Source organism: Parasteatoda tepidariorum, chromosome 1, assembly GCF_043381705.1.
Source record: "Parasteatoda tepidariorum isolate YZ-2023 chromosome 1, CAS_Ptep_4.0, whole genome shotgun sequence".
In the NCBI taxonomy this organism is placed as follows: domain Eukaryota; kingdom Metazoa; phylum Arthropoda; class Arachnida; order Araneae; family Theridiidae; genus Parasteatoda; species Parasteatoda tepidariorum.
This window is the reverse complement of record NC_092204.1, coordinates 52,037,327-52,064,997: the sequence shown is the minus strand read 5'-3', so window position 1 is coordinate 52,064,997 and position 27,671 is coordinate 52,037,327. Positions and strand designations below refer to the sequence as shown.

General features: G+C 30.9%; 1 protein-coding gene across 1 annotated transcript in view; it reads right to left on the bottom strand.

Annotated features, from left to right (window-relative positions):
- Positions 1-4,818: 4,818 nt before the first annotated feature.
- Positions 4,819-27,671, bottom strand: part of LOC107439748 (uncharacterized) — a 29,735-nt gene continuing 6,882 nt past the window's right edge. Inside the window, exons 4-8 of the mRNA XM_071185483.1 lie at positions 25,773-26,320; positions 16,594-16,615; positions 14,626-14,905; positions 7,546-7,991; positions 4,819-5,505 (exon numbers count right to left, since the gene is read on the bottom strand). Of these exons, the coding sequence (XP_071041584.1) occupies positions 4,962-5,505; positions 7,546-7,991; positions 14,626-14,905; positions 16,594-16,615; positions 25,773-26,320 (1,840 nt within the window). The 3' untranslated portion in view covers positions 4,819-4,961. The remainder of the gene's footprint in view (positions 5,506-7,545; positions 7,992-14,625; positions 14,906-16,593; positions 16,616-25,772; positions 26,321-27,671) is intronic.

Here is a 27,671-nt window from a genome sequence, read left to right as displayed (position 1 = left end):
GCCCAATCAAGCGGCAGTTGGAGGGATTAATTTCCAAAGACTTTTATTAGCCTCTTTTAAAATTTTTGTCCAATTTAGTTTAGAAAGATCATTAAATGCCCCACCCCCCCCGAAAATTAATTCCATTGTTGCTATAAATTGTTCTAGGTAGACCGCACCTGGCAATAAACCGACGAAGTGCCGGAAGAAAAGTGTCTGAGTTGACTAGTTCTAGGTGAATGGTACGCTACACACCGCAAGTTAGTAATGCGATCCACACCATTTCTCTATTTTTTAAAAACAAAGGCCCAGCCAAATAAATTCCTACAATTTCGAAAGGTGCACTATCCTTAGCCCGATCTCTGGTGGCAGACGTGTTTGTTCACTCGACGAAGCCTTAACCTTAAATCATTTGCAAATACTACAGTTAAATAAGGCATTTTTAATAGCTTTCCTAGTCCTAATTATCCAAAACCTTTCTCTTAAAAAGCATTGCCTCATTTGAATTCCTGCATGACAATTTTTGATTTGTAAATTTTTAATTAGTAGCTTAGAAAATATAAATTTTTCTGGTTTCAAATTTTTCTATAGGGTAAAAGAAGGATTTATCATAATCTCGGTGAAGTATTTTTGTTTTTACTCTCACAATATCTTCATCGTCTATGACAGTCTCAATAAAATTTGATAGTATCAGACAGATAATTCCTTTGAACTAGATGAATTAAATTTTTCTCAGAATTTTCAATTTCAGACGGCAAAAGGTCAGAGTTCCTTATTATTCCGTGATCACCTTTACAGTTTTTTTCACAAAACCTAATACCCATGCCATTACTTTTATCATTTTATCATAACGGGAAAAATATTTCGAAAATCAATATTCACTATTTTCGTTTCCTTTCTTTCTAACTCCATTTCTGCAAATGAACAGAGTTAGTCTCCAGTGGGCCAGTTCTTAGGTCTTTCCCTTAGAGACTTTCCACCAACGAGAACGAAGCATTTGCTTCTCGGAGCACCCACGCGATAACAAATCGGCAATATTCATTTTTCCCGGAACATGTTTCCATAACTGACCCCGCGTCAACTCTCGAATTTCTTTAATCCCATTTTCTTCAAAAACAAACCGATTTCCCCGTTCTTTTATTCACCAAAGAGTAGTAGTGGAATCCGTCATCCGTTCAGTTACATCCGTTCAAAATGTACCTTTTTTTTAATGAATTGAGAGCCTTAATAATAGATTTCGCAAGTTTAGAACCGATACAACAGGCCATTAATTCTAAGCGAGGAATGCTTAGAGGTTTCATGAGCGCTACTCCAGATTTTGCCCGAACTAAACTTATTTTAACTTCTGAATTCAATACCGATCTCACAAAGACGCACGCTGCATAGGCCTCCTCGGAAGCATCCACAAGTACATTAATTAATATATACAGAGACAATGTGTGCACTACATCTTTTAAAATATATAATTCTTTAAACCATTTAAAATGTATTTACATCATTTGTAGATAATTCATCATCCCAACCAATTTTTAACTTCCACAATTCTTGTAGTAAGAGTTTCGGAAGCAATGTAGTTGACGTTAACAAACCAATGGGATCAAAAATAGTCTGTACAATGCCCAAAATATTTCTTTTTGTAATTTTCGAATCGCATGTTAATGCGTCAATATCCGTACAACATCTTAGCGTGTCATTGTCCAAATTACAAATTATCCCCAAAATGGAAGTATCAACTGTATGTTTATCAGCATTTTTACCTGCCATATTACTTTCAAAACTCCGCAAGTGAAAACATCCATTTGACATAATAAGTTTAGCATGTTCAATAAAACGTTCCTGTTCATCTTTATGAAGAGCACAAGAAATACAGTTATCCACATAGAATAAACTTTTCAGTTTTTGGGCTACATCACTATACTGAGGAGAAGAATTCTCCAAAAGATGCATTATTGAAGCATTAAGTAAAAAAGGGCTGGCAAAAATCCTAAACACCATCCTACAGTGTCTATAAATCTGTGGACCATCATTAGACGGGAAGAAAAACTTAAGAAAGTCTCTGTCCTTACGTGCAATTGCTAATATTAAAAACACCTTTCCTATATCATCACTTATTCCTATTGGATACATTCTGAATCTATCAATAATATGATCATAATTCAATGAGATTAATTCCCTTTAATAAACATTCATTTCAAGAAGGTTTTCTTTTTTCAGTAGCAGAAGCATCGTACACGGGAAGTCTGTGTCAGGCTACCCACTTCAATTGAAAATACTTCGTGTTGTTTTGGTTTCGTCTCCTTCCTAAGCGGCTACGCCTTAAGCAGACGCATAATATTTTCGCTTGCATAACTGCTTTGGCTCCCAGTGTCAATTGTACATCGAATAATTTTCTCACGACCTTGACATCGAATAAAAACGCAAAGAGTCAAAATGATTATTTCTACAATGGGAACAATTTTAATGATTTTTTGTATCACAAAATTTACTTATATGATTTGTTTTTTTCAAACATGAAAAACAAGCACCTTTAGTATTATTTGTGGTTGCTCTGGTAATGACATTTTCTTCGCGGAAAAACATTTTTCAATGGGGTGTGATCCTTACAGAATTCATTTCGAATTCCATTCCATAAGCACCCGTGTCCCGCCGAGGGTACCATTTATATTAGAAACCGAAGGAGAATAATTAATCCAGTTCGTTCTTGGGCTGCATCTACCAGATGCTGGGTGCATTGGAGATAAAATGACATACAGTCCTTTGCCTCTGTATCCAGACCCCCACGTATAGGGATTGGCTTTGCTCAACAAACGTCTGCAATCTGCCAATCTCCACATGATACTGCCATCCAAAGTAGCAAGGGCAGCAACAGTTTTACCAGAGTTGAGCTTGAGTTGAAAAATCATGTCGTAAAGTAGACAAGGTTCGCGTGAATATCAAAACAATTCTGAATAAAAGCGCAGAGGCCGGGGCAAATATATAGACAGTTTAAGAAAAAATGGACAATGAGTGTTGAATAAGCACAAACCAATCTTAATGCATTATACCTTACAAAAAAATGGGGAAATCTCACTATGTTTATTCAGATAAAATACGTTTTTGTGCCCCTCGAGCCAGTAAAATTCCTAGAACGTGAAGATCCCATCATTAGATCAAAAGTTATTTTGGGTGGTCCATTTTTTTGGTATGTTTTTTTGTGCACTGTACATTGCTGCTTTCTTGATAAAGTCAAAAGCATCGAAGTCCCTTTGAAAATTGGGCACTAAATGGTCAAATTTGTATTTTTTTAAAAATAATTTTGACGGATTAAGATCCACTTTCGGATTGCGCTTGCTATTTCAATTTCTATATAATTTGTAGGCTTTTAAGTATCTATTTTAAATATATAAAAATTTAAGATTCCGGTAAGTAGTACTCTAAAAGCTTTAGAATTGGTACTCGTGCACCGATGCGTACTGACTGAATCCTTCCACTGGCTCCCAGACTATTTTAATAAACTTATTAATTTAAAATTAACATTTGATTGAAATAAAGTTTTCAATGTTTGAACAAGTGTTTGTATCTCCCTCATACATGTATAAGTATTTTTAGTAGAGCAACCTTTCCTCCTATTTTAATAATTACTTGTTTTGAATAAGAAGTTTGTTGAATATTTTAAATTAAAATTTTAAATTCTGTGTTTTGTTGTCTGACTATGAATATTCATACCGGGTGGTGGTGTGCACGCCTTCAGTTTTACTTTGATATGTACTAGATATTTATAAACAGATCGATTACATCAACCCTTTATATGACCGTTTTTTCTAGTACTATTATGTTAAAATATTTTTGGGATTAAGATTGATTTACAAAAATAAATCATTACCTAAAATGAATTTGATATTTTAGACAATTTTTTTGGGTGCGAAGGTGAGTAGTATTTACAACATTTTAACTACAGTATGTAATTGAAGATAAACTTGAACATCTGTGTTTATAAATTCTTTGTTTATAATTGCAAATAAGCACATTGAGGATAATCAAATGGATGGACGCATAATGCACAGGTTGAAAATAGCTTAAAGGTATTGACCTCAGTTTTGGAAATCACGCTATCGTTTACTTTTACACACTTTTAAATAAACAAAGCCTTTCATTGGTATTTGTTTTTTTCTATTTTCTGAAATTATCAGGTGATGGCTGCTGAAATCATAAGTGGAAAATAGTCTTCTATCGACATTAAAAAGTTTATGTAGTTGGTTGGAAATGTACTTCCCATGACCTTCAGGGGATAGAGCACTCACCTCCTAATGAGATGACCCGAGTTCGAATCCCAGGGATGGCAGGTCGATACCAATTCCGCACCTGGCTTGCATATAATACAGTGCTGACGTTAATATCCTTAGTGGTAGACGGATCAAGTTCCCTTACCATCGGGCCAACCGTGGGATGTTTTTGTGGTATTCCTCTCCCCGTAACGCAAATGCGGATTAATTCCATCAAAAATCCCCCATGAAGGCAAATTTCTCCCAATACTTGATCCAGGAGTTCCCATGTCTTCTGGGTTGGGTTTAAAATTACAAGACTTCGGAGTTAAGTTGTCATAAGCTCTTAATTGGGTCAGTTGTTCACCGGCTGCTATATTTTATATGAAGGATTAAATTAGCTGAGGGTCTATCGGTATAATTTATAAACTTAGAAAGTGGGTTACCTACCTATTCAGTCTCACCAACAAGATTTAGTTGCTTATTAATATTGAGTTTCATGCAGGTTTTGCTAAAGTATATAATTAAACAGTCACAGAAACATATTACAGTAAGACTCTGTGATAAAAATATAGACATAAATAAACAACTGCGATAGTTCTAGTAGAAATTAGTTTAATTAAAAAAAATGGCAAGTGATCAAAGTGCTTTGAAATAATTTATAGTGATCTATCTGACTCCTAAAATGATTTTTAGGGTGTTGGCAATGATGATCCATCAGCGAGGGAAGTTCAATAGTATTTACAAATCATTGATGCGACCAGCAAACAATACCATAGTGCTTCTCCTGTCTACAATCGCAAACATAAATGGATGATCTGCTATGAATTCAGGAGTTACGTCAAACAACGGCCTCATCCTGTTGCTTACAATGCCAGTAACTGCTGCTGCTTCACTTCCTTCTTCGTTCACTTCGACCACTGCTTTATGCAAAACTTGACTAACAAATACATTCTTGTCTAAGGTCATGCCAGAAAAATCAGCACTTCCAGCACTGAACATGCTTTTAGCTCCAATGGCGTACAAATCAGGAGACAATTCTTTTGAGTATTCGATCTTAAACTTTGGAAGTGATACAACGACTGTGGTCCGGTAAAGTTGTCTTTGGATAAGAGCAAGCTTTTCAAGGGTTAGACTTTTTTCCATAGATGAAAGACCGTCTCGTTGGCGTGGCAGCAAAACAATCATGCTAATGTTTTCTCCTTTGTATGGTAGTTCGAGAGCTTGGAAATCATCGACCTCTGTGTACGGAAATTTAGCCTTGATGTTCATCATAGATACTTCTCTGAAAGGAAAAAAATAGCTTATACAGGGTAAAAATTATTGAATTATATGAAATAAAAAACACCATTTTCAAAGCAAGTAAATTCAAAAATTTTATGAAAATTTTTTAAGTAACTACTGATATCTGTATTTAGTGTATGACAGGTTTTATATACTTGCCAATAATGGCTATGATTGGAAGCAGACTTACGTAGAAATTTCGTAAAACTATCTGAGCATCAATACTTAGGACTCTCTGAATGTCATTCTTGAGCTTAGTGATGGTTTTGAGTATATTTGTATAAGTTTTGCTGTTAATATTGTCCCATAAAAAATTACTTGGAAGGGTTGGAATTAGGGAAATAGGGTGAACAAGCTATTCTCAATTCATCAAAGCTCAGAAATGCTTTATTTTGACAATTCCTCAAAAAATTGAACAACTGTAATAAGAGCACGCATTATGTAATAAATAAATAAATTAATTAAAAAAAAATTCCATTTTCAATTCAACCGTCATTCCATTTCAATTCCATTTTCAATTCCCTTTTCAATTCAACAGTCAAGTTTTTACAGAATCTTGCCAATGCCTCAAAAGATATTAAAATATTCAAGAGAGCCGTAATGGCTTAGGGCAGTGTTTCCCAAACTTATGACTTTTGTACACCCTTTCTAAATTTTTCGTAGCGCTGTGTACCACCAATAAAAAAATGAATGCATATTTTACTATAAAAAAATTGCACAAACGTTAAAAATCACAACTGGCTGTTGACACCACTAATTATTAACTGTAAACTCTGCAAAAAATGGCCAATAGGAAAATACGTGATCGTAAATTTTTATGGCTAGCATTGTTTTTAAATTAAAGTTTTTGAAATTTTCGTTTGCTGCAAGATATTTCGCATAAGAACACGTGCCCCTGCTAAACTGTTCCCGTACCCCTGGGGGTACGCGTACCACAATTTGGGAAACACTGGCTTAGGGGTAACAGCGCTCGCCTCCCAATAAGGTTCAAGTACCAGCGATGGCTGATAATAAGAATTCTACACCAGGCTTACATCTGCTACATTGCTGACGCAAAATATCCTCTGTGGTAGACAAATCATGGGTTAGAGTCCATTTGCCACCAGCCTATCCATGGAAAGTTTTCGTGGTTTTTCTCCCCATGTCACACAAATGAGGGTTAGTTCCATCAAAAAGTCCTCCAAGAAAACAAATTTCTCTTAACACATTGTCCAGGAGTTCCTTGTCCTCTGGATAGGGTTAAAAACTGCAAGGCTACGGAGTTAAACATTGGTAGTCGTAAACTCCAAATTGTATCAGCTGTTCAACGAGAGTTATAAAAAAAATTCAAGAGATTTTTAAGCTTAATAATTGTCATTTTGTATGTAGAGAGTATTAGGTAAGCAAAAACCTTGTAAGAAAAAAGAAATTCATTAGAGATTAACAACTAATTTTTAAGCAAGGGAATACAAACTTTTAAATGCGTTTTTCAATTTTTGAAATGGAAATAAGCAATATTAATAACTCTACTCGAATGAATTTATTGTCGATTTTAAAATATTGCATGTATACGAAATGGAAATAACAGTCGACGTGTTTCAAGCTCTCAAAAACAGGCCCCAATTTTCAAGACTTGCCAGTTGTGAATGAGAAGCAACAAAAGTGCTTTCAATAAAAACGCAAAGTCTCTAACGCGAAAAATGGAAAAATGAAGAGGATAAACAAAACCAGAAAAAATCGGCTGTAGCTGAGAGAGAAAAAAGTTAAAAAATAAAACGAGAGAAGCTGCAGAGGCCGAGAGAGGCATTCTCACCTTCACTTTTCCATTTTTCGTAGTAAACTTTATGTTTTTATTTCAAATCACTTTTGTTTTTTCCCATTCGCGTCTGTCAAGTCTTGAAAATAGGTGCCTGATTTTGAAAGCTTGAAACATGTCGACTGTTATTTACAATTTGTATATTTTTGAAGCGAATGAAGTTTTTAATCAACTAAAACTTTATCACTTCAGTTACTTTGGATTATTTGTTTAATATATTGCTCATAACCTTTCATATTGACTTACTTTGCACCATTTTCTGAACCACCATTGTAAAACTTCTGTGGTCTTGTTTTTTCTGGTTGAAATTGTGTTTTCCACGTTCCTTTGAAATATACTGCATTAAGAAGAACCATGATGACCGATGGGTCTAACTTATCAAACAGGCTCTGAATTTTGTTATTTGTTTTAGCTTTTACCCAAGTATTAATTCCTTGATTAATATTTTCAGCATCTTTAACGAAGTCCACATCCTGTACAATTGCATTATATAGTTTCTGAATGTCACTTTTATATTGTGGCACTAAGTTGAGCTGTTTTGCTAATAGCACTGCATTAGCTAGGTTCAAGGTATATTCAGGATTTACTTCATTATTTTCCGGAACAGTATCAGCCAGGAATTGTTTGAAGGATGAATGAACAAGCTCACTTGGTAAATTTGCTCTTTCATAACCCAAGGCAATTCTCAGTTCCTGAAAGAAGCAAAGACAAAGTTGAACTAGAAAAATTATAATAAAGAAGTATATAGTTAGAGTGTTTCGTTTGGAACATGAATATCTAATACTATTATCTCAATAAAAACAATTTTAAAACATCAGTACCAAATTCAAATAATTCTAATGTAGTAATTCTAATGTTCTGTAATTCTAATTTAATTCAAAAATTGTTTAAACCACTTTTTTACGTAAAAGTATATTAAGGGCAGGGATAGCCTAGTTAATAGGGCGTTTGGCCCATTTCAGAGAGGTTGTGAGTTCTAATCCCACTGGTCGAAGAATCGCCGTGTGTCATGTGGTGACTGGTGCACGCAGTGTCACTAAGTCCTTCAAGTTCCCATTACAAATTAGTACTTCTGGGGGTACTGGATAGCAGATTGATCGTTGTGTGGTTCTGGTCAAAATTACGATCAGCAGGGTGAATGAATTGCGCGTGAATGACTGCTTTCTATATAACGAGCTACAATGTATGTGAGTGGCTACAATGTATGTAAAAGTTGAATTCTTGGCCATAGATGGCGCCACTGGAACACAAGAAGAAGCGCACCACTCTGTCTTAAAGAGGCTTGTTGGTATTGACAAATGGACAACAACAACATGCAAAATTATATTTGAGAAACTATTAAGCTTTGGCAGAAGTAATGTTGTTCACAAAAATACTTTTATAGATGCCACTAAGTATTTATTCACTTTTTGATTAAAACATTTTGGTTTGTTCTGTAAAGAGAATTTATTCTAATACATCATCATACTAGCATTAAGTTACACATTGAAACCCGTTTAGTTGACCACCTTTGTATGCTCATCAGATGTCTAGGTTTATTTGAAATCTTCAAGTTCCGAACTGACATAACACGCTTGACTAAGTGGACCATCAAATTTCATTACACATCACTATATTTATGAGTACATTCGTAGATTTCTTGCCCGATAAATAAAGATCTACAATAAACCCGTGGTTCCTAATTTTTGTAAGAGCTATAGAGAATTTTCAGTTTCGTATAAGATTTCAGCAGATTAATCACGTAATTGCAAAATCAAACAAATTTGTATATTGTATGGCATACAAAAATTACGATACGCAACACTTTGGACAAGGTGCTCCACAAACACCGTCCTTAATACATAATTTCAATATTTTTGGAATCCTAGTTAAATCCTATATTAAACCCGAAAAATACAAAAAGTTTTCGAAATACAAAGGAGTATTAGGATTTGTGCAGTTTTTACTTCTTTTATGGGGACTGCGGGCTTGTGTCAATTAGTTGTGCTATCCATTTAACAGATTTTATACACAGACACATTTATTACAAATAAAACATCAAATACATTAAGAATACGACAGAATTGTCTATTACTATCAATCAAATCCCATACAATTCTGACGTACTTACATCTTATAATTTCCAACGTAATTAAACATCATCGACCGCCATCTATTGATATAAAAGAATATTACTATTATCCATTCACAACAGGATTGTACTTTGATCGATTGATTGTGTGCTGATTGTAACTGCAAGGTGTTTCTAAAAATCTCCTTTCATCAACTCGCAATTTTCTCCGTCAATTAAACTGGCTTCGATGCGTTTTTAATCTTGCTTTCCTCTTTAGTGATTCGTTCTATTTCATTAGAGCCTTTTTCTTCTTTCGTCGCTTAAATATTTATTTGCTATGGTTTAACTCGGGTTTGTATAGTCGGGTTAACTCGGGATTGTATATATTGAAAATATTTATTATCCAGAGAAAACTTGGGCGTAGCTGAATTTCTTAGTACGTTTTGTTTTGTCACATTTTTACTTAACCAGAAGCAAAAAAAAAAAAAATTATCTGCTGTGATTGGAAGTTTGCTAAGTTTTGTGTGGGAGTTTTGCTGTTCGATTGTGGGGCTGCCTACGTTTTTATGGGCTTATATACACCGAAGAGCCATTACATTATGACCACCCTCCATCTATAACAATGGGCTCGCCCAGGTTTTCATGGTTTCTCGCCCAGGAACAATGTTTTCATGGGGCACATTAGGACCCATAATCCTCATAGAACAATCCCTGACGTCTGTAAGCTACTTGAACATAGTTGCAGACCAGGTTCACCCATTCATGGCAACAGTTTTTCCTGCGGGGGATGGTGTTTACCAACAGGATAATGCACCATGTCATAAGGGTCGAATCGTCATGGATTGGTTCGAGGAACATTCCAGTGACTTTCAAGTCATGTCTTGGCCCCCAAATTCACCTGACCTTAATCCAATAGAGCATTTGTGGTCCTACTTGGAAAACCAAATTCGTGCTGCCACGCTACCCCCTCGCAATGTGAGGGAATTGCAGGACCAGTTGGTGAGCGCTTGGTACCAGATACCTCAGACTACCTATCAGCACCTTATGGAATCAATGCCATGGCGGGTGCTAGCAGTTTTGAGGGCTAAAGGTGCTCCTACATGTTATTAGCAGGGTGGTCATAATGTAATGGCTCTTCGGTGTCTATGATGGTTGCTGAATTTACACAGAAAAAAGGAGTTAAAAAAGATGGTGTATCACTTCACTGACGTTTGGAAAGTATCATTTTGTGTTCTCCCTTCTAAAAAACTATTATAGAAAGACTAATATTGAATTTTTTCATTTGCCCGAGATGACTCCAGATAGTAACCTGATGGTAAATTAAACGTTTTTTAAACATAATAAAATTATAATTACAACATAAAATTTATGTATTAAGTTTTGTTTTAGTTCCTTGTAATGAAGTAAAAAAATTTGTGGATCTTTTGCATTTTTCTTTAAAAAAAAATTTGATAAGGGAAGCGGTTAAACTAGGTTAGAATAGAAATCTATAACTATTCAACTATAATTTCGAAATGAAAATTATTTTAAGTGTATGTTGTCAACTTTTTGGATTATTTGCCATTTTACTAGCTGTGATTTGACTGCTGAAAATAGATACAGTTACCAATCAAACGGTTTCATATTGAATGCTGTAAGATATTCAAAAATAAAAAAGAGAGAAGAGATTCAAAAAATTTTTAATTCCTGTTACATTATTTTATTCATATAATTTTTTTTGTAGTTTATGTTCATTTCAAATGTTAACATATTTTAGCTTCATTTTAATCGTACAAGTGTACACATTATTTAAATTAGAAACATCAAGCAAGTAAACCATTTTAACCACTAAATATCGTGACTAAAAAACGTTATCTCTTGCTGTTGCGAAAAAAAAAATCGAAAAAGATTCTTCTATCATAAGAAACTATTACTCATCCTGATAATAACTTTCACTTGTGCATTTATACGACTGGTTTTTGATTAGGAAATATCTTTTGTGCTATCTTTCTTGTTTTTTAAAGGGAAACTTTTTGTACAGAGGTATAACAGTCTAGCAACATAAACTTACATAAAAAACTAGTTCGTGTATGTTCTTAGTAGTTAGTGTACGAAATCTATTTATGATTTATTATTTAGTTAATTTGCATAAGGTGACAAGATTTGTAAACCGTGTTTTAAGAACAAATCAACTGAGCATCTTCGAAAAATTTTACGATTTGAGGACACCCATATATTTATTTAAAATAATTACTTATATGCGCAAAAAGATTTTTTTTAGTTGATAACTAATATCATGTGCAGAACTATCTTCATCAAACTTGATTTCATTACTAAGCAGTTTTGTAATATCGTATAATATTCTGAATTTGAACACATGTAAAACGAATTAATGAGTGCATGAATATTAAAAAAGATTATGCATGATTATTAAATTTTTTTTTGCTGAAATTGTTTTAAGACGAGTATAGCGTTTTCATCTTTTACCATGGTGCTCTTTCGATTTTTTCTTTTTACTTTTCATTCTCTGTAAAACAATACCATTTTTTTACACAATGAGCATTTTTAAATTTTTCTGACACTTCACTGCAACGTAAGGTTATATGTTTTCGGAGAAATTCGAGGAGATTTGAGAACAAACACATCTCTTCAAATTTGTAGAATTTTCTGTCCTCACAGAGTTTGAAGATTTCTAGGACATTTAACGAGAACTGACCTCAAGATCTGAGTGCGTCTTACCACCATAAATCTGTCTAAACAGATAAAAATAATTAGTTTATAGCTGTTGTGCAACCTTTTTCAAATGTGTTGTACGCAAAAATTTAAACTAAATAATGAAATATCTTTTGATCTCGAGATAGTATTTCAACCGAATAAAATATAATATTAATAGTTTAAGGAGCTAATTTTAAATATGATAACTAATTTATTCAGATCATGCGGAATCGGGCACGAAAATATACTTTTTCTGAATAAGCATGTCTTTTTTTAGCTGACTGGTTCAGATTTTTGATCCTTAAAATATAAGGGGTAGCCATTATCAGGAAAAATCATTAATAGTTTAGTCAGGAAAACGGTCAAAGTTGTTGAATGATATTTCAGGAAAGTAGGTTTCATTTCTCAGGAACAATTTTGTGTTATATCGACTTAAAATAATGTAAAAATTTGTAAACTTTTTAATAAAATTTTTTTTCTTCGACTGCTATAATAATTAATAAAATGAATAATAATAAAAAAAGTCTAAGAAATATATTTTGCATGAAATTTATTGTTTTGATTCTCTTAATTAATTTCATAGACATATCAAAACATCTAAATAAGAAATTAGCATTAAAGGGCTTAAATTTTCTACTAATCTTCAAACTAAACTACTGGAGCTATATTTTTCGGATTACTGCTACCCAAATTTCTTATTTTGAGGTTCTATTAAATATGTTGGAAATAGAATGTACATTTATTCGTAAAAATTACGTCTTCCTTTCTGTTTTTGTAACTTAAAATATTATCTCCACAATTCAAATGTAGCATATTTTAGATTAGAATCTCTAATAATTTCGATTGTATCTTAGTACATAAATTTAAAGACACTAGATAAAAAGTTATCAGATGATATTTTTTATTAAATTTTTTTTTGCATAGCACATTTTAATTTTCTTAAACACTATTGCGCTTTCTACGGGATAAATTTAAAGTCACGTAAGACAAGGTTAACTTGTCTATAATTTCATGGAGAAGCATTGAATTTCAATTTCCTAAGGTTGACGACTAGTCAGATTTTTTAAAATATATATTAAGAGCTATAAATGATTCCATGATTAGATTTCATTCGTGAAACTATTGTTGTTCAACTCAGCGATAAGTTGCTTTACCAGAAACAATGAATATTCAAGTTGGCATGTCATTTTTGCTCAAAACTCGTGTTCTAACGTCATTTAAACTGCGTCATTTAAAGTCATCTACACTGTTAAAAATTTTGGTGTGTAGTTGGCACTCTCTTTGGTGGGTTTTCTGGTAAACTAAATACATATATAAGTACCGAACTGTAGTTATCATGCCAAATATTATATAAAACTGACAGAATGACAATTGTTTGAAAGAATTAGTGCGAAAAATATATTACTTAAAATGTACTTGCTTCAAATGAAACGTTTTTGCAATGAAGTCATTAAATTGATTCTATTGCGCATGAAAATATGTGCTGTAAATAAACAAACAAACGAAAAATGAAAATAAATTGAACTATAACAGTAAAAAAGTAAATAAAAAATGTAAATTTTAGCCGACCTTAACACCAAAAATTGTAGCAACTATTCACTAAAACTTTTTACAGTGTCGAAACATTTTGATGCTGAACACCCAATAACTCAGCAAGGAAATGATTAGTTCAACGTTTCAGAGCAATTGGATCAGTTAGCTGACGAAGATAGGGCGTGCACAAGCACACTTCACTTCCAATTTAGACGGTAATAAAAAATCTAACTAAGAAAACATAGTTCGAAACTAAGTTTCTGCGTTCGCCGACAAAAAGGATAAAAAAATGGCAACAATGTTAAAGTAGTAATAGTACTATATTTACTTTGCACTAGAACTGCACAATGAGCTATGGCCTGGGAAACATCTCCGTAGATGTTCCAAAGATCATTGCAATTTTGATTTTTTACAGAGGGATGGTTACCCCACTTTGGTAGCCCAACGACTTGCGTACGAAGTCGACCACTTTATGATTGAAGAGTTTAGCGAGGACTAATTCTGCACCCCCTATGTCTCTTCGCAGGCTCATTAAAGTGGTCGTCCACACTCTCACTAACCGCTGTAGGTGATGTTTGATTGTTCTTTTGGGAGCCATGTCTTCATAATCGAACCACTAAGGGGCGCAATATTGTTACACGCTCTGGAATTCGGGAAAGTTGATGATATTTCGAGAATTTATTGTAACATCATAAATTTATTAACTAAAAATATCAACTACTTTTTGTGATACTTTACTTTTGGTTAAATTCTATTGCTAAATAAGGATTATTAAACTTTGAAGTACGTGACTTTATATTCTCTCTATTTCTTAAAGAATAATATTTAAAAGTTAACTAAAAATTGAAAATATGCTAATTTCAAGAAGTTATTCAGAAAAAATGTGCATACAAAAACATGTTATGTAAAAGATATGTTTTTTTTAACTTTCCGTAAAAGAGTATTGATTATTGTTTCTTTTTTTATTCTGTAAAAAAGGAACTATGGAGTTTAGTAAAATAGTGACTTATATAAGGTATTTCATTAAAAGTGAAAAAAATACTTACATTAGCTGTGTAACCACGGGCTCCATAGAAAAGCATTCCAAAAGCTGCAGACAAACTTAATGGTGAGAAAAACACATTTTTCGAAGATTCGTCAGCGAGTCTTTGGTAAAGTTTAAGCCCAAAATCATTATTTGCGTGCGCTAATTTTCTGAGATTTTCATGAGCCATTTCAGATGGAGTACATAACGATGAGGCTGAACTGATGATCACATTCACAATCAGTAATAATAAAACATTTTTTAAGACTTTAGCACACAAAATTGCCATTTTGGAGAATTTTCTGAAAAATAGGGAACTTAATTATAAGAAATATATGTATATAAATTAAAAAAAATATTATTGAGTTATAATTACTTGCTTAAACAAAAGGTTATTGTACATTTCTCAATATTTAAGTCCAGATTATTTACTGTTCATGATACTGCGAATGTTCAGTTGTAGTATTAAACACGTTTATGTTAAAATGCATAAAACTTTTTAAAACAGAAAGTGCATATTTTATAAATTTGTATGTAATATGCATTTCTTTACAATATGCAATTAAAATGGAAAAAGTTACCAGCAACTAGGTAATAGTGTAAGCAATTAAATTCATTAGTTTTAATGAAAAGTTACGAGAAATATTATTAGTTTCAAAAAAGTTTGTTTTAATAAAGGACTTAAAGGACTGTTTAAAATGCTATTAATTTTAATAATATGCTGAAAATTAGAGTTTTAACCCTTTGATGCATATTGCATACCGATGACCCTTTTATATATATTTTTTCTGATGCTCTAATTACAAACAGAAACATATTTAAGCATTTTTTAATTATAAAAAACTGTCTAATAGTTTCGGAAAAAATCTGCTTGATTATAGGAATTATATTTGTACGAAAATATAAAATTCAAGAAAAGTAGTTTGAAATTTTTCTTTTCATTCTTATTGAAAGATTTATCAATAATTGATTTTGTAAATTAAAGAAATTTCATTGATGAATAACTGTTTCTTTTTGGATCTAAAGAACTGCAAATAAATGCAATTTTTTGAAAAAAATTTTGTTTTTTGAAGTGAGCCGTGTTTAACACGGAAAAAGACACCAGTGTTTTCTGCTGTCTTTCATAACCATAAATTATTAAAATGCTAATTTAATATTTTCATATATTTTGACCTAAATTAATACAAAATATTGAAAAAAAGTAGAAAAAATAGGTTTAATAAAAATTTTGCCTCAAAAGTTTAATAAAGTAAGGTTAGGGGTATAATAATTTAAGAAATAATTATTTTTTGCCATATGTTTATCAATCTGGTTCTGAAAATCATTTAATTTCCTCGGTAGAAAGAAATTCAGTTTCATAAAATTTTCTCATCACTGTTAATTTTAAATATTCTTATAATTCTATACGAATTTTCAAATCATTGAGTTTGCATTCTTCAAGTAAACATGGATCACACGATTCCAAGATACTCAAGTAATCTTTCTTCCATTTAGCTCGTTTTTATTATTTGTTTCAGACTTTAATAGCATCTTGCAATCATCTTACTTACAGTGTGTAATTTCACTTATGTTTAGCGCAGTATTACTAAATCTGATTATCCTATCTGTAAAATTTACATATTCAATCCAATCTAATCCATATAAAACCCACAAAGAAAAAGTTCCAATTAATGTTTTTAACAAATTAATAATTAAAAGATCACCTCTTAAATTGAATGTTCTTATATTTAAAATCATTGAACTGTCATTGAATGTTCTTATATTTAAAATTAATTTTATTAAAAAATCATTAAGAATTTTATAATTTTGTTGGAATTAAAAAAGACAAAATAATAAGCTTGAGAGGAATTAAAGAAAAATAAAATCATTTTTAAGAAAACCTTCGAGGGTTACAGTTGATTAGTCAGCAGGTTTCGTTCGACCGGAGTTTCGCGTGATTGATATACCTGCTTAGTAACAACAGATATTTTAACAAGGCGTGCATACTTACGTTTGAATTACTAAGGAAACTGCTTACTCAAAGGAGGTAAGCATTTTATAGATATATCAAGAGAAATTCTTGTTTTACACCAGATGGGAAACCGAACGGTTTTTCCTTCCTCCACTTATACTAATATTGCGCAAGTGCTTATGATAAGTAATTAAATTTAGAATCGAAAAAGAAAGATCAAAGTATCAAAAGATAAGATTGCCATTAATTAGTCACTTATTATCACTCATGAGCAATCATTGAAAATTTTGTAATATTCTTTGTACTTTTCGATCAATCCAAATTAATTTTACCAATCGTTGCTCTCCTTAATATTAAAACCCTCTTAACTCTATATCTTTTCTATTAAAAAATGCCGTAATTTCTTTTACATTGTATAAAATTTGTGCACAATTTTAAACAAATAATTTGTAACTTACTGTCTTTATATGTTTTATTTTAGTCAAAAGAAATATAATACGAGATAAATTAGTTTTATGTTTGTCAAAATTAGTTTCACCTAACACTGTTTTCTTTAATGCAAAAATCCATCAATAAAACTCAAGATCTCTTCTATTAAAGAACTGAAATTTCTTTTACATTTTGAAAATTTTACATAAATTTCTACAAATAAATTGCAACTTACTGTTTTATATGTTTTATTTTAAGTCAAAAGAAATGGAATACAAGAAAAGTTCGAAACATGTTTAAATGTGCTAATATTTTAGTGTCAGATATATGGTAAAAGCTTTTTCAAATACTGTATAATTTGAAAAGAAAGCTCTTTTTTTTCCAGCGAACACTATTGTGAGCGGTGAATCCTTCTCTCATTTATTAAATTTTAGTTTTAAACTTTTGTTTTGAATAAAATTAATTTAGTACCTAATTCTGTTACATATTTTAAAATAAGCACTTTAATTTTGATTCAAAGTTCCTGAAGTATATGAGAGCATTTTTAACTTGAACCAGCTTTTCAAATCTATGTACTTGTAAGTTATAATCAATTAAATTTATGAATTTTGATATAAAATTACTTTAAATATTTTTCAACTTTTTTTATTTGGAAGGTGTTAGTAGATTTGTATTTTGTAAAAAATTTGCAAATTCTAACCACTTTCGATACCCAAATTTAAAAGCATTGTCATTTGGCTGTCGAACACATTTTTAGATGAATGCTCTTGTCTTGGATTTAAATCGTCTGTTATTTCATAAAGTAATTTTGATGTTAACAAATGTTTAAACATTTTTGTGGAATGTATAACATATAATATCTTCACGCTTTTAGCTTTTATATAAAATTTAAAAATTTATTACAAATCAATTGAACCAAAACTAGAAAAATCAAATTTTAATAATAGAATATATAATTATATAGAGAAGCTAAAAGTATTTTCTTGTTTATCATAAGGAATTTTTATCTCNTATTAATAGAATATATAATTATATGGAGAAGCTAAAAATAAGTAAAGTATTTTCTTGTTCATCATAAGGAATTTTTATCTCACAATCTATTTTTTTTTCTTTTATTGCAACTCAGGTTATTGGAATAGCTTTGCACTGGTTAAATTGGAAGATTTTAATGTTAAAACAAATCTTTAATTTAGTTTATTATTATTATGTTATTCTACTTATTGAACATCAATAGAATCAACCAAATCAATAAATCAATAGAGTAGAACAGAATATCAATAGAATAATATATTGTTATTATGTTATTTATTCAATTGTTATTATATTGTTATACATTAATCTACATTATTCTGTTTTTATTATTTACATTAAATGCAAATAATATAGATATTTTTATATTATTCTATTTATATTCTATTTTGAAATATTTGCTAAATTTCTTATATTTTTCCTCTTGTTTGCCTTATAATTCATCATTTCGTATTATTAAAAAGCTTTGCTTCACCTCTGACATCAAATTAGATGATAATAAAAATAGAATGGTGGTGTTCCATTATAACCACCCTTAATTATGTTTATTAAAACCTTCTCAAATCTCATACTGATATTTAAGCTGGAACAAAACTAGAAATGATGCCGAGATTTGCTATCGAAATCTAAAGAATCACTATTGAGGAAAGTGAGTGTACAACCATCAATGCCTCTAAGTATGTTTGATTACCGGAAGAAACGGAGAAGAGTTGGAAGACAAATATTCGAAACAGAAGTTTAAGTTCTGATGTTTTGCATACTTTCTTTCTCAATAGTGTTTTTGGTCAAATTACGACAAATTCAAGTTCCTTCCAGCAATTCAATAAGTTTTGGTGTTCTTATCCAGCCTTTCTCAATAGTGATTTGTCAGATTTTGACAGCGTTTTTCTCTCGCTTAAATATTAGTTTGTTACTCCCAATATACACTTTTATGTCTTAAATTTTGACAATGCTTTTAAAAGTATACTTATATTTAGGGATTTCAATGCAGAACACCTTGTATTTCACATTAATGTAGAAGAAAATACATTATCATGCTTTGCATTACATTAGTAATTGACATTAATATACTTTAAAGATAAGTTAAGAATGATATAAATTGTTTATATTGTTAATAATATTTCAAGAAATGTTAGAAACATATTTGTTTCGAAATGTAAATACATCTATGTCAAAATATAAATAAAAAAATTCCAAAAGAAAAAAAAATGCTTATCATCAACTACACCATGAAAACGCAAAAAGAGAGAAGAAATTCCACGACATTAAAAATAAAACTTAATCAATCCCTTTCGTCTTTTTGAAGTGATGAAACATATTTCTATAATACAAACGCATAACCGGTTTAATATGACGTTTACATAATTAAATTTACTTTAGAATATTGCGCTTTCCTTTCGACATTATTTAGAAAGTATATACTCACATTAAAAATCACAACTCTCTTTCAAACCATTGTTTACTCAACTTAGGATGGATGCATTAAGCGAAAGGTGTTAAAATTATGATTTGTAAAGAGCATGTCTGCTAATTTCTTTTATGAATCATGCAAACACGTTTTGATTTGGTCAGCCTTGTCAAAGGTGAATGCCAAACTTCCATGATTGACGTCCAAGGACATTTTGTTTAAATAATGATAGTTCGCCGGGCACGCGATTTGAACACAATGATGTCGAGGTTTACATTACCTGAGGCAATTTGATTTGAGTTTTAAGCAGAATTTAGAGAAGACTTTCATTGCGTATTTAGGAAAATATTCTTACGATTAGGTAAATACCCATATTGCAGTATAGCATGAATTGCAGCTAGTTAAGAAAGATTAAAAGAAATATCCAGTTTCGAAATTTTTATTACTGTCGTCGATGTAAAGTGAATGATTTAATACCTATTTTTTATGCCCATAACTACAGGGGGTGGAAAAATAATGGAAACACTTCTATGCAAAAACATCGCATGATTTAAACAGGTGTTTAGATCATGCGATTTCTCTTACATATCAATGAAGCTTAAAGCTTTTAGAGGTTTGAAGGGTCGACGATAAATTGCAAATGGAAAATAGTATGTTTGAACACCCTATGCCAAAATAATGTAGGAATAAATTTGTAACTTGTAACAATTACTTTGCTTATTATAGCAGTAATTGCAAAAATTTCATAAGCCTTTCTTAAATATTTGAGGAAAGACTTTTTCATGAAAAGTAAATTTTTTTGTTTTACGTTTTATTTGCCATAACTTTAAAATATTCAATAAAATTAAGCTAAGGTTTTTGAGCAATTTTGAATAAATTATAAAATTTTGAAAACTGTGAAAGATATAAATAATTAGAATAGTTCTTTTATACTGTACATATGTGGAAAAAATTAAAAATTTTTTTTCTTCGTAATTTTGTAATGAATCGTATTTAGCAACTAATGAAAAAAGTCCGATTTGAATATCTTAAAAATTAAAAAAGTTTCAAGCAATTCTCTAAGTTGTTTTTGTAGTTTTTAAAAGAAGGATCAAAAGGAAAAGGGGTTTTCTAAAAATATTATTTTGTATCATAATACAAAATTAAATAACAAGTGATAACACATGCAGCAAAATGCGATTGTGAAAGGAAAGAAGAGATACTTTTATGGCCTATAATCCACAACAATGCCGGTGTCACTTTTAATAAATCTTCTTTAATAAATCTTATTTAACGTTATTTGTGGAAAACCTCTTATCATTTTGAACTTTTATTAAAAAAGTACGAAAACTACTTTGAAAATTGCTTTAAACTTTTTAAATTTTTAAGAAAGTCAAATTTTTTTATTAGTTGTCAAATGCTATTCACCACAAATTTAAAAAAAATGTAAATTTGAAGAGCTACTGAGCAATATTAAGAGACTACTTCACTTACTCATATCTTGCGGAGTTATAAAAAATTTTTTCTCACATTTTAAGGCAATAATTTTGTAGTTATTTTTGTTCAATTACATTGATTATTTTAAAGTTATAACAAGAAACGCAAGACCAAGAAAATTATTTCTTTTTATGAAAATATGTCATATAATTTTTTATAAATATTCAAGCTAAGTTTAAAAATTTTTGTGCAATTATCGCATATCATAACCAAATTAATTGTTACAAGTTAAAAATTTATTGCAATATTTTTTGGCATAGGGTGTTCAAAAACATTATTTTACGTTTGCAATTAACTGTCGGTCCCTTAAACCTTTAAACTTCATTGATGAAAATAAGAAATCGCATTACTTAAGTGCTTCTAAATTTGTAAAAATATTCTTCAAGTATTTTTTGAGAAGAATAAAAAAAATGCATTAGTATAGAAGTGTTTCCATTATTTTGTCCAACCCCTGTATCTTCTAAAGATTAACACAGTTTAGACAACCACGGTATCCTAGTGATATTTTATACTTTTTTAATTGAGTCAGACTCTTGAGTTAAGCGCAGTATAGCCGCTCACCTCTCTTGCGTCACCGTGATCATCACTTCCGCGTCTTACCACTGAAGTGACAGGCATAGAGGTTTCATCTCTGAGAAATTATCTTTTTCTCCATCTCATTTGGAGCTTTTTTGTTTGTTATCTTTGACGTACAATTGCATGACTAAGACAAACAACTTACAAATATCTCGTATTTTTGATGGAGCAAAAAAGAAGTTTGTAATTTGAGTTTTGGAAAAGCATCATCTCATTGTATTTCTAATTGGTGAAAATGGTATTTGTCAAAAAGAAACAAAATGTGATTGCTATGTAAGTCATTGCTTTTAAAGTCAATGATTTTAACCTGCTCTGAGACTTATGCTAAATTTACGAGCATTCGGAATTCAGATTCTACAACCCTTAGAGATAGTCTGCATTTCCTCTCTTTAGTTTTCGCTCCAGATAGGGTTCCTAGTGCTGATTGGTTTTCTTAAGTAGATAATATAACACAATCTGTTTTATTTTGGAGTCTTAATTTTATCGCATATCACAGCGCTTAAATTCGGGTATTTTTCTATCTATTGGCAACACTATAGTTATTATTCATTTGGTTAGGTTGCCTTAGGTTTTAATTCAAATAGTGTTAAAAATAAGTTTTACGTTAGGTATTTATTTAGATTCGTTTTTTCAGATTGTCTTATGTAATAAATTACGTTGCGTTTAATAGTTATTTAAACGCTAAGTACTTATTTTCAATTTCAATTTGAACAATTTTGTTTCAAGAACAATTTTGTATTTTCCTAGAATTAAAAACTTAGTTACGAAGTAGTTATTTAGATTTATTTTTAATCCATTCTAAAATCAGTGTAGAAATGTTAAACATAAATGTTGTTGTGGTGCCGCATACTGTCATACCAGTTATAGGTGATGGAGCTTGCTTTTTTCAGCAATAGCTTACATATGAGCCGTGGTCGCTTAGGGGATAGAGAGTTCACCTTCCGATGAGGTGAACTGGGTGCGAATCCCAGCAATAGCTGATCGATAATTCTGCACCCTGCTCGCACCAACCACAGTGCTGACTTCAAATATTCTCTGTAGTATACAGATCATGGGTTAGAGTCCCCTTGCCGTTAGGCTAACCGTGGGAGATTAACGTGGTTTTCTTCTCAGTATAATCAGTATATCAAAAAGTCTTCCACGATGGCAATTTCTCCCAATACTTGATCCAGGAGTTCCATTGTGTTTTGGATTGGGTTCAAAATTATAGGTTTAACATTAGTTGTAAACCCAAAAATTGGGTCTGCTGTTTAACAATGGTTATAAAATAGCAAACATATGCAATCCAGTACTGCTTGAGGAAGTGGCACAGCATGCAATAGAGAATTGGGGTGAGTTTTCTATATCTGAAAGCAGAGATGGAAATAATTTTAATATATCTGCTGCCTACTGTGCTGAAGTGTCCCGAATTTATACGTATGGTGGTTTGTCTGATTTAATAGCTGCGGACAGATTTTAAATTATTATTAAAATTCAATATATCAAGAACTTTGGCAATGTTACAGGCAGCTTTTGAAAGTAGTTAAAATTAAAATAAAAGTACTTCAGTGCTGACAAACCTGAGTGAAAAAATTTGGTTAAAACTGATTAAGAAATTAAACTGGATGAAGTTAATTAATAATTTAATCCTAAAACCAATTAATTGTTTAAAACTAATTAAGGTGTTTGGATTGGAAGAGAGGTTAAAGAACCAGAATATTACTATACAGTTGTGCTGTGTACTTGTCTTTCATACTAAAGTTTGTATGTTGTACAAGATAGTTTGGAAAGGTGGCCCAGCTGGATGCCAAAGGTGATTAGATTTTACTATTACAAAAGTATCGAATAAAAATATGTTTCTTTTATTAAAAAAAGGGGATTATTCTGATAAATTTCTAATTATTGAGCCTTGAACAAATCGAATGGTTTTCAATAAAATCAACAAATAATATGTTTTAAAAAAACATGAAAAAAAAATAAAGAAATAAGTTTTAGAAAATAGGGATTAATTTGAACGTATACTTACTACAGATTTCTTACTTTTACTTGGTTGATAAAACAGCCCCGCTATATATATATCTAAGGAAAGCGAACCCGGAAATAGAAAGCATATCGATTTTCATTATTCAAAGTTTGAGTAGTTATTTCTAGTTAAGGAGAATACATGTTACGCATAGAATTTAAGGAGCACTAAAAATTACTTTTCTTTGCAATTCCTTATTTACTTTCGTTTCCATAGTTGCCTGGTTACTGATTTGGAATCAATAGTAAACTTACATTTTTGTAGAAATACAAAGATAACTTATTATATTCGCAAGAAAAATATTGATTCTTAAGTGTGTTTTATTTGAATAAACTTCAAAGCTTGTCTTTGCATGAGTGTTATAAAAAATGAGTGGAGTATTCAATACACAAAGGGTAAAATAAAGCCTTAGTAACTGTCACTGCTTCTCATTGTAAAAACTATTCTTTCACAAAAAAAAAAGAAAAAACTATTAGTTAAATGCTCTTTTTTAACTATTAATTTGTTGTTTGAAAAGCTCGCCTTAACAGATCAGGGAAGGAACGAAAATTAAATGTCTATCGTTCCATTATATTTTTAGTCACTTTTTTTTAAGCAAATGTGATACACTAATTAACAATTTTTTAAAACAAATGTGATAAATGTTATACACTAATGTGATTATTATGAATCATCTATAATGATTTTCTGAAGCATCAATTATCTTGAAATACACATTTTCCAACAATATTTCAAACTAGTAAAGGTCAGGGTGCTTCGTTATCTCCCCCCTTACTATATAGATTTAGAATCCTCCTGAAACATACACAGATTCCTCTTCACTCCGAATCGGGAAATAGGGATTCTATCATAACTTTCCTCTCGCTATTAGTAATATTTTGTAGCCAAATATTTTGTCTCTTTCACATCCTTCCTACGGTTTTTAGTTCACTTAAAATCTTCCTGTGCCACAAGTATTTTTAGGTCTTCCCCTTTTTCTATTGTCCTGAGGGTTCCAATAAAAAACTTGTTTCACTTTCAATTTTCCAGGTTTAAGTGGAATATACATTTGCATTTGCCCTTTTTCTTTTCCAGTTCAATGGTTTTCTGTTTCGCTTTTCTGAGGATTTCTGAGTTAGAAATTTTATAGCACCATTTGATACGTAAGATTTTTTTTAAATTGTTGTTTATAAATACTTGCAGTTTTTCTTTCGTGTTATTTTTACTGCAGTGCCATGTCTCACATCCATAAAGTAGGAAAGATTAACTGCTTCGGGCTTTGTTTAATCTGTTTAGTATATCTTCATCAGTTCCTCCTTTGTTGTTAATTATACTTCCAAGAAACATGAAACTTCCTACCTCCTCTAGTTTGTTATTTTCTAAGGATATGTCGTTGAATTGTTCAGGATTAATTTTTTAAAAATTTTACTTTTATTTTGGTTAATAATAAACCCCCTTTTCTTTGCCTCTGTATTTAAAATGTTTATTTGCATCCTCAAATATGAAGTAAAATTAGTATGTGTATTAGGGTTAAAAATTAATATTTAAGTGCATTATATATTAATATTAAGTGTATTTAAGTGTAATATTAAATTAATATTAAGTTCACCAAAATACCACTGAATTACTTGCGAAAAAAGACTAAAATCAAAACCAAATAGATTGTCTAATGAAACTATAAATGAATACTGCTACTAAAGGTGTTTTAAATAATCGCCTTTTAACTTTTTTCTGTTCATTATACAATCGAATAGGTTTTTAGCCCCACTTATGTTAATAGTGGTTTTGCATATTTCTGTAGCGTTTTTTTTTCTTACTAACTTAAATAAGGCAATCAGGCATTACAGCCCACAAAGGGCTGTCATTCCAATAGAAGAAAATTCCATTTGTTTTAATTTTTTATGCTGTTTTTGATGTATATTGTAGACTAATTGAGAAGCTTATAGAATAATAAAAGAAAGTGGTAAGTATTTTTTGATTGTGTAAAAATCATAAATGTTAAATACAAAGAAACATTAAAAAGCTGCTTTGAAATGTATTTTGAAAAAAAAAATAACTACTACAGCTTAAGAATAGAATAAATGATTTTTCTATACCTGAAGTTAACCATTAAGGTCCTGAAAATTGAGTGTTTGTAAAATGTAACTTAACATGTTCTATCACTAAGCTGTTCAATTATAATTATTGGTTTCAGTTATGGCTGCATTTAAAAACTGTATGTTCAAAAATAAAACTCTTCATGTGTTTCCATATTATGTTTATTATTTAAGTTCTCTGGAAAAATAAAGACAGATTTTTCATTTCATAGAAATACCGATTACAATTTTTTAACTCTTCCCATAAACAACACCATATCATTCCGTTTATCCACAATAGCAAATATAAATGGATGGTCAGCAGTAAAGTCTGGATTATGAATCGCCGGACCAGGAGATGCCGGAATTATTTGGATTGCAGTTACAGCAGCAGCCGTACTGCCCTCTTCATTAACCTCGATTATTGCCTTATGCAAAATGGAACTCACCTCGAGTCCATTGCCTGTCGTTATGCCTGAGAAGTCTGCTGCTCCATTGAAGAGTTGATGGGCACCAAGTGCTGCAATGTCTCCAGCCATCTCGTGAGAATATTTGATTTTGAATATAGGAATTTTGACATAAACGAACCTAGTTCTGAGTTTATTTTGGAATTCTTTGAATTTCTCCAGAGTTAGCTCTTTCTCTAATTCAGATAGACCATCTCGCTTGCCTGGCAAAATAATGATCATTGAGATATCTTCTCCTTTATAAGGCAACTCAAGAGCTTGCGTTCCTTCAACTTCAGCGTAAGGATATCGTCTTGCTCTACCGCCATCCATAAAAGGAATATCCCTAATAAAAACGAGGGAAATAAAATTATTTTTGATACTAATGCAATGCCTCAGTACTTCGCAAAAGCGTTTATGTCTTTACACTGCTTTATTATGTCATTAAAAGAAGACAGAAATATTGGTAAATACTAAAAAGATAAGAAAAATTCTCACCCGAGATGTTTTAATTTCATGTAATAACTTTATTTACTGAATTGTATTTTATTAATTTTTATATTAGTTTTCTTACTCATTGATACGATTGCAAACGTCTTTTTTTCAATCGTTTTTCAAACTTTATATTTAAAAAATGTTATTTTTAAGATTATAACTGTTACTGTTTAAAAAGCTGCTAGTTTGCATCTTTTCCATAAACTATCTAACTTAAACTTCAAAATTACGCAAATATATCTATCAGATGGTTAATTAATTTGCAATGTGCATTGGAGTATTATTAATTAACTATTTTATGAATTTTCATATTATTTTTCTTATCCATTTATACGATTATAGACACTTTTTTTTCAATCGTTCTTTTTATTGTTATTTTTCACTTTGAAATTTTTCTTTTTGTGGTTGTAACTGTAACAATTCAGAGGGTTAATGGTGAATTAAAGTTATTTTTTTCACATCTCTTGCATCAGTGCATCTCACTTAAATGTTAAAACTATCTATTGAGTGTCTTAAAAAGGAGAGACAATTTGAAATATAAATGAAAACAAATGAAACTAAAAATGAACTGTTTTCTGCTTTCTGTTTATGAAATAAGAATATTTTTCTAAAGAAGCGTCAAAATTAATTATAAAGCTCATTATTTGATGGCATTGCTGGATTGAAAAACTATAAAACAATGCTTTAAAAAAACCATTTTCGAAGGAAAAACGTGATGATGACTGAGGACCCGTGCTAATATTTCTATAAGAATGATCTGACACACAACGACGCAGCAGAAAGCATTGTTTTATAATTTTAAGAGTCAGCAGCGCCATATTCTGTCGAACTTTACAATTAATTTTATACTTAGTGAGTATAAAATCTTTGGTTTCTTTAGTGAATCACATGAGACCGTACAGTCATATCTCCGTTAGTTTTATCGAAAGTATCTTCAAATATTTATTTCCTTTAAATTTTATCGGACGCAGTAAGTATCTAACATTCAATTTATAATGTAGCCATCTTCTATTTTTAAGCTCAAATTGAAAGTAATTTTTGCTATGTCAAGAGGAAGTATTAAATTATTCATTGATTAATTTAAACATATACATGTTTTAATAAATACAACTATGGAATTGAAACTTTTTTAGAAGTCACTCATGGTTTCAAAATTTTGTTCTCTAAACGTGCTCCCTAAAATTCTCTAAAGTGCCTCTAAA